Source organism: Phaethon lepturus, unplaced genomic scaffold (genome assembly GCF_000687285.1).
Source record: "Phaethon lepturus isolate BGI_N335 unplaced genomic scaffold, ASM68728v1 scaffold15505, whole genome shotgun sequence".
In the NCBI taxonomy this organism is placed as follows: Eukaryota; Metazoa; Chordata; class Aves; order Phaethontiformes; family Phaethontidae; genus Phaethon; species Phaethon lepturus.
This window is the reverse complement of record NW_010540113.1, coordinates 77,212-91,805: the sequence shown is the minus strand read 5'-3', so window position 1 is coordinate 91,805 and position 14,594 is coordinate 77,212. Positions and strand designations below refer to the sequence as shown.

General features: G+C 38.7%; 1 protein-coding gene across 1 annotated transcript in view; it reads left to right on the top strand.

Moving 5' to 3' along the window:
* Window positions 1–542: 542 nt before the first annotated feature.
* Window positions 543–14,594, top strand: part of LOC104620984 (nesprin-2-like) — a gene marked incomplete at both ends in the record, with an annotated part of 89,524 nt that continues 75,472 nt past the window's right edge. Inside the window, 14 exons of the mRNA XM_010287354.1 lie at window positions 543–658; window positions 926–1,003; window positions 1,097–1,189; window positions 2,412–2,593; window positions 4,419–4,615; window positions 5,091–5,191; window positions 5,946–6,047; window positions 6,818–6,955; window positions 7,838–8,002; window positions 9,852–9,964; window positions 10,675–10,831; window positions 12,553–12,649; window positions 12,793–12,971; window positions 13,134–13,298. Of these exons, the coding sequence (XP_010285656.1) occupies window positions 543–658; window positions 926–1,003; window positions 1,097–1,189; window positions 2,412–2,593; window positions 4,419–4,615; window positions 5,091–5,191; window positions 5,946–6,047; window positions 6,818–6,955; window positions 7,838–8,002; window positions 9,852–9,964; window positions 10,675–10,831; window positions 12,553–12,649; window positions 12,793–12,971; window positions 13,134–13,298 (1,883 nt within the window). The remainder of the gene's footprint in view (window positions 659–925; window positions 1,004–1,096; window positions 1,190–2,411; window positions 2,594–4,418; window positions 4,616–5,090; window positions 5,192–5,945; window positions 6,048–6,817; window positions 6,956–7,837; window positions 8,003–9,851; window positions 9,965–10,674; window positions 10,832–12,552; window positions 12,650–12,792; window positions 12,972–13,133; window positions 13,299–14,594) is intronic.

The following is a 14,594-nucleotide window of genomic DNA, read 5'->3' as shown; positions in this document are numbered from 1 at the left end:
AAGGTCCTTTCCAACTTAGTGATTCTGTGAAAACTGCTCATGCAGCATGTGCTGTGGCTCTGACTTGCTCAGTAATTAAAAAAAAAATCCTGCTTTGGTTCCTCCTTGAGCAGAAGCTGCTGAGCTCATGATAGGTTTATGTTGTCCACAAGTGTGTGAAAAGAGTGAGAGTTCAGTTATTCAGCTCTATAGTCAAATTTGGACTTGGGGTACGTTGATTAAGAAGTCAAAATATGAATTAACTGCTTTTTTTAACTTTCCCTTTTTCAAGTTTTGGAATCTTTTGCCATGTATCTCCTTGAAAAGTAAAAATACTTAAAAGTGAGGCCTAAAATAACACATATAGAACTCAGAGGCAGGACGAAGGGGAACAAGAGACAAACCTAATAATGGGTTAGAAGCAGCAGAATATGGCTGATTAGATGCAGGATTTATATTTCAGCTTATTGAAAAAATAAAGGATGCTAAACACTTTTTTTAACAACAGAGTAATCTGAGATGTTCTGTGTTGAATTTGAAATGGCAAAAGATGATGTGACAAGCGTTGAAATTTATTTTGCAGCATACACCTCCTTCTGTTATCTCAGACCTATATACAGACATACAGCAAGGGCATTTGCTTTTGGATCTGTTGGAAGTGCTTTCAGGTCAACATCTGGTAAGACATAGTAATAAAAATATTACCTCAATCCTTCATCATATCCAGCAAAGATTTCTGGATATACTTAATTATAAGCATATGAATGATCCCTCTGGATTCATAGAGCTTTTTGTAAGTAACTCATTCTTACACCACTGACACTGAAACACTGAAGTGAGTTGATCCAAAGTAAATTGTGAATCTTCACAGGACTTCTCTTACTAAAATATAAAATAAAATTAATTTTTACAGCTGAGGATGTAACCTGTTCTTTTTGCTTCGCAGCCACGGGAAAAAGGATTTAATACTTTCCAGTGCAGAAGCAACATAGAAAATGCTTTGACATTTTTAAAGAGCAGATCAGTGAGTATTAACTTCAAAATTCACAACTAAAGCAACTTTAGCTGGTGGAACATTTTCTTTGTTAACAATGATCCTTTTTTTTGTTTTCCCTAGCTCAAGCTCATAAATATTCATGTTGCTGACATTATTGAAGGAAAACCTTCCATTGTGCTTGGCCTAATTTGGACAATTATATTTCATTTTCATGTAAGTATTTCAGCGATGTAACAGAGCTTTAGTAGAGGGAAGAAGCACAAAAATGTGTTGACTCATGTCAAATGAGATTAATTAGTACAAAGCAGAAGATTATTTTCTGATATCTTGAAGTGACGGCTCAGGGAGGAGACACACCAGTGCGTCTTGCCTGTGTCTCTGAGCTGCTTCACTAATGCAATGATGGCATTACAGCTGGATGAACAGTATCTATCTGCAAATGGTGGGAAGGAAAGATGTTGAGATTTTTTTAAAGTAACCAGTTAAAAAATAGGCTAAACTTTGCCTATCTGTCTAAGGCTTGTAATGGTTAAGCTCCAAATAGAGCAAATAGTGCAGTGGCTCACATCCACCTCCCTCAGAGGCAGCCCCTCTCTTCAGTGTTGGCTGTGCGCAGAATGTGTAATTCTTGCTATTATTTTTTTCAGTACCAGGTGTTTGAAATAACATGAAGGCTCTCGTAGTGATGTTACTTATAAAAGATACTGATGCTGTCTCTTATGTGGCATGAGGTTATGGGGAGGAGGGGTGTTTGAAGGCACAGGGACTTGCTTTAATCATGTTGTAGGACTGTAGAGGATGATGGAACCAAACTGTCTTCTAGCAAGAATACATCAGTGAATTAACATAAGTGTACTGGAGATGAACTGGTGACAGACGGGAGAGAGACAAGAAGCCAAGTTATTTAACAGTGTTAGATGTAGCCTGCTTTTTTCTTGGTAGAGATACTTGGATGCTGAAGGTTCTTGTGCTGCACATAGACGTATGCATTATCTTTTTACCTAAACCAAACTCCTTTAACCAAATGTAGATCTCTAAGGTCTATCAAGTAGGTTTTCCTGCATGCTGAGTGAGCAGGCAAACTCTGAGCATGCTTAATATATGACACTGACCACAGCTGCCACCAGCTGCTCTCACTGGTAGGAGTAGAAAAGCGCATTGAGTGAGAAGGTCCCTTCATGCCCCTGCTGGTACCCACAGTACAACAAGGAAGTCTTTGGGTGAATATTTCCTGCTGTAAAATCACCTAAAGATGGAAATTCAGCATGAAGTAATTCTGGTTGAACAGATTAAAAAACCTGATCTGATCTTTGGGGGCAGGGAACTACTATTACAGCTGTGACTAAGTCCTTTCTAATTCTCTGTGGTTTTCTGCAATTGATTTCTTGGTAATTTTTCACTGAAGCCTGATTAAGTCTCTCATCATCTCTGATAGATTGAAGAACTTGCCCGGACGCTTGCTTGTGCTTACAATCAGCCTTCACTTGATTGTTCAAGTGCTGTTGACTCCTCTCCAAAGGCAAGCCGATCAGCGAAAAAAAGTGCTAAAATTAAGGAACGGTGGAAGATCTCTGCTACAAAGGCTCTTTTGTTGTGGGCAAAAGAACAGTGTTCACTGTAAGTTCCATCCAAGACTTATAAATAGTATGTTACATGTTGTATTTGCTGTTTTCCTCTAAATGTGGTGATATTTTCCCCTGTTTTTTTGACATTACTTAGTGACAGCTTAGCAAAAAATCCTTTAGATTTCAGATGTTATCAGTAGTTTTAGCATCAATCAGGCCCTAAATGTTTTGACATGAGCCCTTTAAATATAAAACCGTGAAGCTAATCCCACTAATAAAATCACACACAGAATCACACAGAATCACTAAGGTTGGAAAAGACCTTTAAGATCATCAAGTCCAACCATCAACCCAACACCACCATGCCCACTAAACCATATCCTGAAGTGCCACGTCTACACATTTTTTGAACACTTCCAGTGATGGTGACTCTACAAACCACACTGTAAACAGAATTATTTGGCTTTTCTCTTTTAGGGGCTTCTGTGATTAGTCTCGTGGAATGTTTACATGATTTGCTAGTTTTAATCCTTATAGTTGGCACTAGTTAATGAAGTTTCAATAACTTTTTTTTTTTAAATGGAAAATGTAGGATTTCTAGGATTCCCACATCTCCTGTTTTTCTGGCAAAACACTGCATGATCCCCAAGGAGCCTAGTGCTAGAGGTCCTAGTCCCCAGTTCTAACAAGATGTTTGCTTATGCTTGATGTAGATAGCTCTGTTGATTTCAGTGGGAGTATTCACAGCGCACAATCTAGAACAGATACAGGTATTTCTTGCTTTACGTTTTCTTCAAGGGCTACTGCTTCGCTCCAGGACGTTTCACATATGTTTTGCAATAATATCAGTCCTTTCTCTCCAGCTCTTCAGTTGCTTTACGTTCTAATAACATCCTACTAATATTCCATGTTGTAAGTGGGAGATGAAGGTCTTCATCAACACATCAGACCCCTTCTGCTGGGAGAATGTTTTGAGGCACTGAAGTTTCCCTTTTAGCTGTGCTTTATCAGGACAAGATTGATTGGCATGTAAAAAACAGCTCTCTGTCCATTTATTCTTCCTCTTTCTTTTGCTTGTTTTTCTTCTTCAGCAATATTGTTGTATGTTTTTGTAGCATCCTTTCTGAACTGTTGATTACATTGAATGATTTTGTTATCAGTGAATCCTATAGTTTTTTGGTAAAAGAACAAATCTTGTGAGTCCTGGCCCATTGTTTTGTAACTAAATTTGATCACCTGAAACCCCACACCTTTTCCATGCTGTAACATACTGATACTGGGCTGTTTCCGGAAAGTTGTCCCAGAATTCACTGTGGCGTGCAGAGCTGGGGACCTCACAGCACTGTGCAGGTACTGGTTAATAGAAGATGTTTAAATACAAAACTAAATAAGAGAAAAAAAAATATTTTTCCTGCAGTAATAGATCACTTTTAAGGTCTGTATTTTCTAAAATGCTAGAGGTGATTCCAATACTTCGTGCCCTTACAGACAAATACCTACAAGTTCTTCAGTGCTTTGCTTGTTGTTGTTTTTCCATCCCATAGAATGCATAGATACTGAGCACAAAGGTTATGTTCTGAAGGTATATTGTATCAGCAAGGTTTTATCTTCAGAATGCAACATAAGAGAAAAACACTGAGTCGTTTTGCAAAAATAGTTTAAAAATATATAATTGTAGTGTATAGTATAATTGGTAGTACTGGCTATATTGTTGTCTGACCCAGCTTCTGCAGAAGTTCAGTGGCAAGGTTCTCTATAACTCCTTGGATTTGGTTCATACTCCATTTTACTGATTTCATATTCTTTTTCTAAATTTGTACTCAGGACATCTGAGGAAATGGGCTATGACATTTTCTTTCTAATCATTTTTGGGATAGGCATGGCTCTATCAATGTGACTGATTTCAAGTCAAGCTGGCGAAGTGGGCTGCCTTTTTTAGCCATCATCCAAACCTTGCGACCAGGTCTAGTTGATTTGGAGAAGGCAAAAGCTAGAAGCAATAAAGAAAACCTGAAGGAAGCTTTCAGAATTGCAGAACTGGAGCTGAATATTCCACGGCTTCTTGAACCTGAAGGTAAATGATCTGCTTTTTTAAAATCTTTGTTATCAGGAGTGAGATTAATATAATCCTATATGTGTTGACTTGTAATACAGGAAAAAGTAAGACTGTGCTTAAGTTTGAAACGGAACATTGATCTTTACTGTAATGCTGAAACCTGAGGTTCTTTGTTTTATTACACCGACTGTACTTAGGACTTGTAGGATTTTTGAATTGGCAGCAAATGCAGGAACAATATGGAGAAGAAAGGATATGAAACTTTCCTGTTCGTGGGAGAAACTTTTTCATTAGTTAATCATGTTATATTAAAATATTCCCAAGGAAAAAAATGTTCATTACATATTAATTTCTGTCAATGGTATGTTAACTGAGCTGCTGCAAAATAAACATGTTTATGGTAATGTGTTTTAATAACTGCAGTATAGCGTGTAATTATGTGATCAGGCCTGGAGGCTGCATCATTATGTAAATTGTGTATTGGCTCTTGTAGATGTTGACATTATGAATCCAGATGAAAAATCAATCATGACTTACGTGGCTCAGTTTTTACAATACTCCAGGAATTTGTGTGAGTCTGAAGAAGACATGCAGGTATGTCATGTGGTTTATCACTGAGGCATTTTCAAATGAATGTGCATCACGGATGCCAAGGATATCAGTATTTTCTTTGCCCAGTTTATAACCTGGCTCAGTAACAGTTAGATAGTAGATCTTCTGATTCAGCTACTGACAGGGCTGAATTGGCTTGAACCTTCTGATGCTTCTGTGTGGTAGTCAAGACTCAATGTGGTAGATTTTTGATGATACAGGTGGAATTTCTGTGTAGGTTGTCTTATTTTTTCATTTAACTGTTACAGAGAACATCTGCAACCCTGGTTGTCTTCATCCGTGCTGTGAAGTCTGCATGTAAATATTGGGGCAGAGGCAGACAGATTTGCAACTGTGCAGAACAACCCAGCTTTAAATTTAATAGCACATGTAAAATAGACAGAATTTGTCACTCATAGATCATACGGGTTGGAAAACCAAGTTTTCTGTTCTCTGTATTCTCCTATAAGAGTTTATGTATTATTTGATTAGTCACATACCTCCATAGTGATAATCTCCTTTCAGTAGGACTGCAATCAGGCTCTTTAAGATTTAAACGTTTAAAACTTTGGTTTTGCTTTAGAATAGTGCCTGACCCAAAACTCAGTATACTGAGTCCCCAGGAGTTATTATTTGTTTCTCAATAGCTTTGAACAGGGTTTATCATACACTCGATGTGTGACGTTTTATGGCACAACGTAAATTAAAAACAAGGCTTGCAAAATGGAAAGATGAAATTTTCTGCTCCAATTATCAGGAAAAAGTAAGAGAAGCCGTGAGCTGGTTGGCTGCACAGGAGAAGAAGTTAGCAAAGTTGCTGATCGACACAGAGAATGAAACATATTACCAGAAGTACAAAGTAAGTTGCATTGCATATTTAACTGCTTCTGCAAAATGAAATATTAAAAATATTCCCAGAAATATATCTTTTCATCTTCATTGCCTAAACTGAAGAGTTAAATAAACTTTTAAACAAGAGTTGGAAATCTCATAATGAATGTGGTAAATGCCCTCAAATGGTTGAGGTAAGGATAGGATGAAATTCCTTCTATTAGGAAACAGATATATGCTGCTTGGCTTCTGAGCAGAGCAAGCTTTTTTGAAGAGAGTAAAGTAGTGTCTTTTGATTAATTGACATAGTTGACAACTTGCACAAGATTCAAGCACATAGGCCCTTTACAGGGTCACCTTCGCCATTTCTGTGATAATAACAACAGTAGGTTTTACCCGACTGATGGTGTAGAGGAGTAGTTAAAATGTTGGCTATAGATTGTGCCTGAAGTAAAATTTCCTTTGGTTTATATTGTAGCCAGAGTTTGTAATAAAATGGCCCATGGGGGACTGTGAGGGGAGGAATTTTCCCTTTCTCTTGGTGGGAGGGGAGAACCATGTCCTGACTGCACTGACATTATATTAAATACAGATTTTGCTAGTGAGTGGCACCTATAATTTCAGACCCAAACACTGCCTGAAGACAAGTATGCCTCTTTCCTGCTATCTTGCCTTTCTGTGCATCACACCCTTTGAAGTTAATGGAAGGTATACCAATGTGTTCAAAGGCAGTACTTGGCTCCATGAGCTTCCATCTGAAGTCTTCTTCTATGAATTACTCTTCCTTCTTATCCTTAGGAAATGATGTCATTTTTGGAAGTATTTAACCAAGAAAAAAAAACCTTTCTGCCTGTATTGTTATCAAAAATAAGTGAAGCTGAGCTGAACGAAGGCCAGCAGCAGATGAGAGAAGAGTGGGATAAACTGATCTCTCAGGTCAGAGGCATTTCTAGCTCACCTTATTACCAGCATGAGTGTGTTTGATGAAGAAGCCTAAGCCTACCCCAGTAACTCACACACGGAAAAATGGGGAGGTGATACTTCATTTGGATTGATAAAAGAAATATTGAGCCTGAACCTGAAGTTCAGACAAAGTGAGTGGTGTACAGTGCCCAAGAATAGGCAGAAGGTGACTCTGTATTACTCTTCTGCCTCTTGAGCCTCAGGACTGTGAGACATTTGAGAAAAATGGCCTGCATCTGATTATCTTTGAGCACTCCTCTGATGAAAGTTTTTGGCCTATTTATGCTTAAAAGGTTCTTTTGGGACATAATTATGGCTCAGATAATGATGCAGCTGGGAAAAGTGTGTTAATATATTCTTTCCCATGGAACGGATAGTGATACAGAGAGATCTCGCTGGTCAGTGCTTTGCAAAGGGGTTGGCTGTGTTGTCTCCCTCTGCCGCAAGTAGGGATGTATTGGGCTTTGCTGTTAATTGCTCTGTATGGAAGAGATGTTCCCCTGTCAGCCCTGTGATGGAAAGCTGTCCAGAGCATCCCCGTTTCCCCTCTATTTTGCAACTAATGTATTATAAATTTCCCTGTTGCTGGGCCTTGAGATGGTCACCAGCCAAGGATAGTAACTGCCAAAGTCTCTGTAGTGTTACAGAGATTACAGGCTGGGGAACAAATCTGGGTCTCAGGTAAACATAGCTGATTTGCAGCTGACTTCACTGGAAGCTCCTTTTCTGAATAGTGACAGGTGGGTTTTTTTACTGGGATGTCTGGAGCACTAGCTTACGGAGCATGTATCAGTATCTTGGGGATGGGGAAGAAAGTAATGGTGAGAAATTTAATCACTTATTTTCCTTTTTAAGATTAATGAATGGAAGGTGAAGCTGGACGAGATGTTGCCCTCTCCTCTAGATAGCATTGAGGCCTGGCTTCAGGAGGTGGAACATCTGCAGGCAGAAGATTTGCCTGATTTGCAGGACCCGTTTAAATCAATGTTTGTCTTCAGAGAAATAATTGTAATATTTAAGGTATGCTAATCACAAAGGAACATTCTGCTTTAGTCTGACCTACCAAAGCACTTGTTATGGAATTGCTATTTGACATTTTGGGAAGTGAGGTGGATATGTTTATCTTCTGAAGATTAAAAGCTCTTCTGAACATACCTTTGAACAATAATGAGTTTAATTAAATAACTGCATGGGTCTATAAGGAAGGTTTCTGACTTCACTGGAGTGAGATTACGTTTGAGTACTATCTGAATGAGTAAATTATGGTATTCTTTTTTATGTGGTTCCTGCAACTTGTTTGTTTGTTAAGTAATAACACAGGGTAATTGCATCCTTATCTTTAAATCTATGCTTAATGCATACCTATTCAGAAAAGCACTTGGTCTCAGCGTTACATTCCAGTGAGTTCAGGTAGTTTCTGTGTTTAAAGTTAAGTGTTTGCTGAATCACTCTGTAATTCCATTAAAAGCAATGGGAGGTACTTTGATAGCTCTCTACCACGCAAGTTATTTGTACTGATCTTGAGATCTTTATACTGATAGTAGTTTAAACATCCTTTTGAGTTTGAAAACTTTACAAAGAGTTATGTGTTGATGCCTGGTTGATCATCATAATGCTGTACTTGATTTTTTAATGAACAAAGGGGAAGTTGCATGTTTTTGTGACACGTCCTTAAAGAGAATTTGAAATAATGGGAAATGGAGCTCCTTGTGAGTGGCTTGGTAACACCACTTTTTTGTACTGTTGCTAGTCAGTTCCTCATGAGGGATAGCTTTTAATTGATAGCACTTGCCAGACTTTAGCCTAAGTAGTTAAAGCATTTCCAAGAATGAGACAAAGAGACAGATGTCATTGTTTTAGGAGTTTCTTTTTTCCCATTGAACATACAGATAAAATCATTAAGTTCCTTAAGAAGAAGTAACCCAAGATTCTTAATTTCTGTCAAATTCACTTTTCCTGATGGGAAGACTTCCCGCTGAGAATCTTTTTCCCTTTCTTTCCTCTAGTCAGTCCTTTTAGTATGTCTCATGTAGGGATCTTCTTGCCAAGGTGGTGCCTTATAATGGAAATTTTACATTTTCTTAAGATCTAGGAAATTGCCCACCAGTGCTCATAACTGTCTGACTAGAATAGTATTAAGGTTACAAAATCAAGTGTTTAAAATCTGTGCACTATTTTTGCAGTAGAGGGCTGCCCCAGGATTTAGCCATTTCCATTAACACGCTTTGTGGCAGCTTTTATGACATAAAAATGAACTTTTAGCGTATTTCTTTATATGCCACTTTACGAATATGCTTATATTCTGTGCACTGCATTTTAAGTTTTATTGTTACATAGGGAATTTGGTGCTGAGACACATGCCTGTAAAATATTCCCAATCATGTGATACTGGCAATGAGAGGGTTAATGTGATATGCTGTCAGTGTGGTGTTAGATGGAAATTTACTGAGCAGTCAAACGAAGTATTAAGCAAGTATGACATAATAGGTTTAGTCAACAGGTTTTGCTGTCAGCCTTTGCTAACACACAGCAAAGAACAACTTAATATCCTGGAACTGTTACGATGACACTTTTTTGTTCTAAAGATGAGAGTGAAAGAGCAGAAAAAATTGATAGTATGGGTAGTGTAGATTCATGTTCTTTATATTTAACTAGATGCACTGTGATAAGAGAAATCAGGTAGTACTGCACTAAATATGCACTTTAGAAGTGATGAGATAAATACTTTCATTGCACTTTACTGAGTAAAGACACTGGAAGATTGTCTTATGCTGACTATTTCTTAATAGCTCTCACCCTAATAGCAGGTGACTTGCAGATTCCCAGATTAAATACTCTAGAATTAAAATGAATGTCTTATTCTCCCTAGGGTTTGATGGATTGTTTTGATTATCACTTGGACACCCTTCAATCATTTAAGAATGAAGATGAGAAGAATATGCCACTAGTCATGCCTGAAAAGTTAGAGGAAATGAAAAGAAGGTTGTGATCCTCCAATTCCCTCTACTTTGACTATGTTGTGTTCTAGCTCTGCTGTTGACTTGCTCTGCTATTCTGAACAAAGCACATAATTTATCCAAGCCTTGCAGAAAAAGAGCATTTGCCACCTAAGCGCAGGTTGACTGCCAAGTAGAGCAGGCAGGTTCACTCACTGGTTCCAATGAATGTCTTAATTATGTGTACAAAGTAGAGCTCGTTAACAAGACCTTTTCAGATGCCCTTTGCTGGTGTGGATAGGAAATGCCCACTAGGGATAGGAAACATGAATATTTGGAATGTAAACATTTCTCTGGGAGTGGAGATTCTCTAATTTTTAATTTAGAAAATGTAATTTTCTAATTTTAAAATCACTGAGATCTACAGGTTGTATAGCCCCATATATCTGTTGGAGAGTATTTGCAAAAATGACCAGTGAATCTGTGTCCATAACCTGAGATACTTTGACATACAGATGGCATATGACCCTTTTCTGGGCATTTAAGTTTTTTCATAAATTGAGCCATCAAGATTGACTCAAAATTGTTGCTACTTACAATTTTGTTGTTATCTTAAAATTTTACTCCTGTCATAACAAAATAATGTTTATATATTATATATATAGTTCTGAGTTTTTAGGCTAAAAACCTTACATATTAATGCCTTCTCCATCCAATGATTTTGAGTCAACTTTTGCAACATATCACTGTTTGCAGATTCAGCAATATTCGTTTCACAAACTCCAACACCTTTCTTGAATACCACTATGGACTCTGCACAGCTATTGCTAATGAACTGATGTTAAAGCTAAATATTTGGGACATGAAATATGGGACAAAAGAATCAGTGGAATCACTGCTGGAAAATTGGAATGTAAGTTTAAATATTTGTATCACACCCTGACAATAATTCTTCTTCGTCACCTCTCTTTGATTCAAGTTTGTGTCTGTCCTCATCTGAAGATACTGCAATAGTTGGTAGAAGCATGGTAGACTTGTGAGGTTCGGGATTTATGCAAAGGAGGACAGGTAGACTTCCACAGAAGCTTTCCTCCCCCCGCCACGTCTTCCCATTTTGCTCTGAATGCGAGTTCTTTCTTCATTTTGGAGAAATAGAATGACCTGTGACTGTAATTTTCTCTCTTCCCTTTTTTATTCTTTATTGGGAAGATTTCTTTTTTTCTAGACTGTTTATAGAGCCAGCAGTAGCAGCCCTTCCATAGCTCAAATCCACACAAACCTATCCGGGGTAGTTTAGTAGTTGCTATCTTCAAAAACAACCATTACCCTCGGTGCTGGCTAATCTGCCTTTGGCTGTGGCCCTCTCCTTTTCCCAGCTTCCTTACCTTCTTATGCTTCACGGTGAACGTGAATTGTCTTGTTCTGTTCCGTTTTGTGCTTAGCTCAGCTTCTTGGCTAAAGTTTTGAAAATGATGCCACATGTAGGCCATATAGGAGGGGATGGCTTACCCTACCCCAAATACTGACAAAGAATACTGCATCAAGAATAGAGGCAGAGAGATGAAAATGCTGATGCCAAAAATTTTGCCACATCTCCAGTTAATGGGACTCCTTCTGAGTTCCATCTTAGTGGAGTTTCTAAAGAGTTTCTCAGAAGCTTTTCAGACTGGCAAATCCCTGGTTAAATTAGTGGGAATTTCACCAGCATCAGAACTGTGGAAGGAGGCAACAAGAGGTTGTATAAAAAAAACAGTTTTGCTGGGCAGTATGAACCTTAGCCTGTGGTGAGATGGGAGTACAGAGTTATTCTGCACTGAGTTTCTTGATTCAGTTGGTTTCATAAATAGTTGTTATTTCTCCAACTGTGGTTCATGGTCTTTCTCAAGCTGATAGAATACAGAGCTTTCTCAAGGAGTTTAAGGCTTGTCGCCAGCTCTCCTTCTGGTCCCATGATGTGCAGTCCTGGCTGAGTGGTGGTATAGTGGCCCACATTTGTCATGGCCACAGGAGAGGTGGTTTTGTAGCCTGCTAGATAGGATGTTTATAGGAGTGGGGTGAGATGCATCTCTCTGGGGTGAGATGCAGCTCAGGCAGAGAGGGGCTGAGGATCAACCCTCATTCCCTGCATGAATATTGAAAGCACAACTCCCCATATCTACTCCCATTTCTTCCTCTCTCACCCTTTCCATCCCCAGTTTGGATCTTACTTGATCTGTGGCAGGAGCTAGGCACATCGATATTTCTGTGCATGCAGGGAAATCCACCTTTCACTTTCATCACTTTTTTGACTTATGTGACTAAATTCTGCCTGACTTGTTCTCGAAGCCATGTCTCAATATTGCCCTAGGGCTGTAACTTTTTGAAGTAAGCAGTCCTGACTCATGCAGGGCTGTGACTCAGGCAATGGCATTCAGGAATTAATACCCCCATTTAAGTTACTCTCCGCACGGGCAGAAAAAAGAACAGGTCTGTTTCAGACTAAAGGGTGCAGATGAGTTGCTGGATAGGCTTTGCTCAGTTGACATTTAACCTGTAGGTTATAGCCTCATATTTAAAAAAATGTATCCCAAGCTGCATTTCCTACCTAGTTTATTAGGTTAGTGTTACCCATGCCATACTTTTCACTTTGGGCAGAATTTCATTGAAGAAAAGAGGCTTGAAACGCAACTAGAAACTGCTACTCACATCTGTGAAGATTTGAAAAACAAAAACATAAGCGGTCCTGACTTAGGTAAGTTTGTGCACAGAAACTGATGTGAAGACCTCTATTTTGAAGTGATGTGCTGTCACCAGTTTTAATTCCCACTTATGTTTTGTGTAAAATAACCTCTCTGTTTCCAAACGTATAATGATACTCCCTATTTGATGTCCTAGCTGGAGATCCTCAAAAACTTTTTAAGACAGTGGAATCAAAGATTTCTATGTGCAGAGACTATATTTCCAATGTAAATGCCACCCTACAGAAAGTCCTGTCTTCCTGGAGTACTTATACAGAAAACATCCACTTACTAAAGATGTGGCTGGAAGAAAAACGAAATGAGCAGCCGAAAGAGGTATGTGGGTGGGTTTCTCTTTGTAATGACAGAGGTTGGAAGCCTCCTGGAGGGAAAACATTATACATGACAGTGGTTGTTGTTGTTGCTTTTCTGTTCCTCATTTCGGAAATAAACTTTTGGCAGGGTTCTGCTTTACGTGATTTCAATGCCTCTGTCTAGATCCCTGCTGAGATCCTGGCAAAGTGGAATTCAGTTCATGGTTCCTTAAATGAAGCTGGAAACTATCTCATCGAAGTCAGCAAAGAGCAAGTTGGATCAAATATTGCCAAAGAGCTGAAGAAACTGAACAGGAGATGGGCTAAGTTCATCAAGAGGACACACTTTGTAAGTTACTAGTTTCATGTGACTCTTTTGCTATGCAGTCTTCAAAGTAGTATTCTAGACAATAGCTTGCTAATCAGAGGTTAACAAATCTTTCAGTCAACTCAGTATTGCCAGTTTTAAAACTGGAGGAACAGAGAATACACAGAGGCATCTCATTCTTAAGTCTCTGTGACTCAGTTAAATGCTCTTTATGACACAATGGAAAATATTCAATTTTTAAGTGGAAATTTTAAAACCACTTATAAAAGGAAATCTTATTGCAGGATAAAACTCTTTATTCAGTTCTAGAGATGGGAGTAATCAATTTAAGAGCTTGTGAGCCTTTGCTAAACTGTATAATCTCCACCTCAGCTAGTAGAAAGTAATTATTGCTGCATATTTCTAGGGTTGTGCAACTTTACACCAGCTCACTTGACAGGTTTTTAGGCTGCTGTAAATTCCTATACAACCTGCTTAAAGTTTCACATGTTACATTTCCTAGAGTGCTTTCACAAGCATGACACTTTCACTCTGCCTGGGAATATTAGAGCTCTGAATTTTCTGAGTTGAGCCTTTCATTGACATTTATTAAAGGTACTGCTGTGACAATAAACGGCACCAAAAAATTACAACTTTTTTGTAGGTGATGAGATTAATGTGAATTCAAGAAGATCGAAGGAAACATGTTCCCAAGAGTGAGGGAAATCCAGAGTTTCCTAGAAAAAGCCATAGTAAGAGATGCTTTTAGGAAATATATTCAGAAAACAGAGATAAAGAGGCCTCTTGCACACTTACCAAGGGCTTATGGACCTCGGGAGTTATTTTTCTGGCATTGCTTTGAACATTATGGCTATAATGTATATTATATTTATTTTTATATATAAAAAGGCAACAGCAAATGCTTGAGCTCTGGCCTGTGACTGCCAGTACCATTAAACTGTTAGCATGCTCCCTGGTCTTGATTTAACCAACACCAGCTATCACTCTCTTGGACAATTCCCTGGCTTAGCCTGGGGGATGCTGCAGCCCAGGAGTTACTCTCCATAGTAGTGCGTCTGTTGCTGCTTGCTTATAGGGGAGGGGGTGGACCAATGGACGCAGGTTGTACTGTCCCACCTGCTCTCAGGCTTCTCAGGAAGAACTGAGCCTCACATGGTTTATTTACCAGTATGCTTGGCATTTATTTCTCCTTCGATCCCTGTTGGGTGCAAAAGCTGGAAAGTAGCCTAAGTAGTGACTGTGTGTTGCAGGAGGGTAGTGGAGAGAGCTGTGAACCGATGACTGGTATGAACATCTTACGCTGCTCTTTGTTTATAG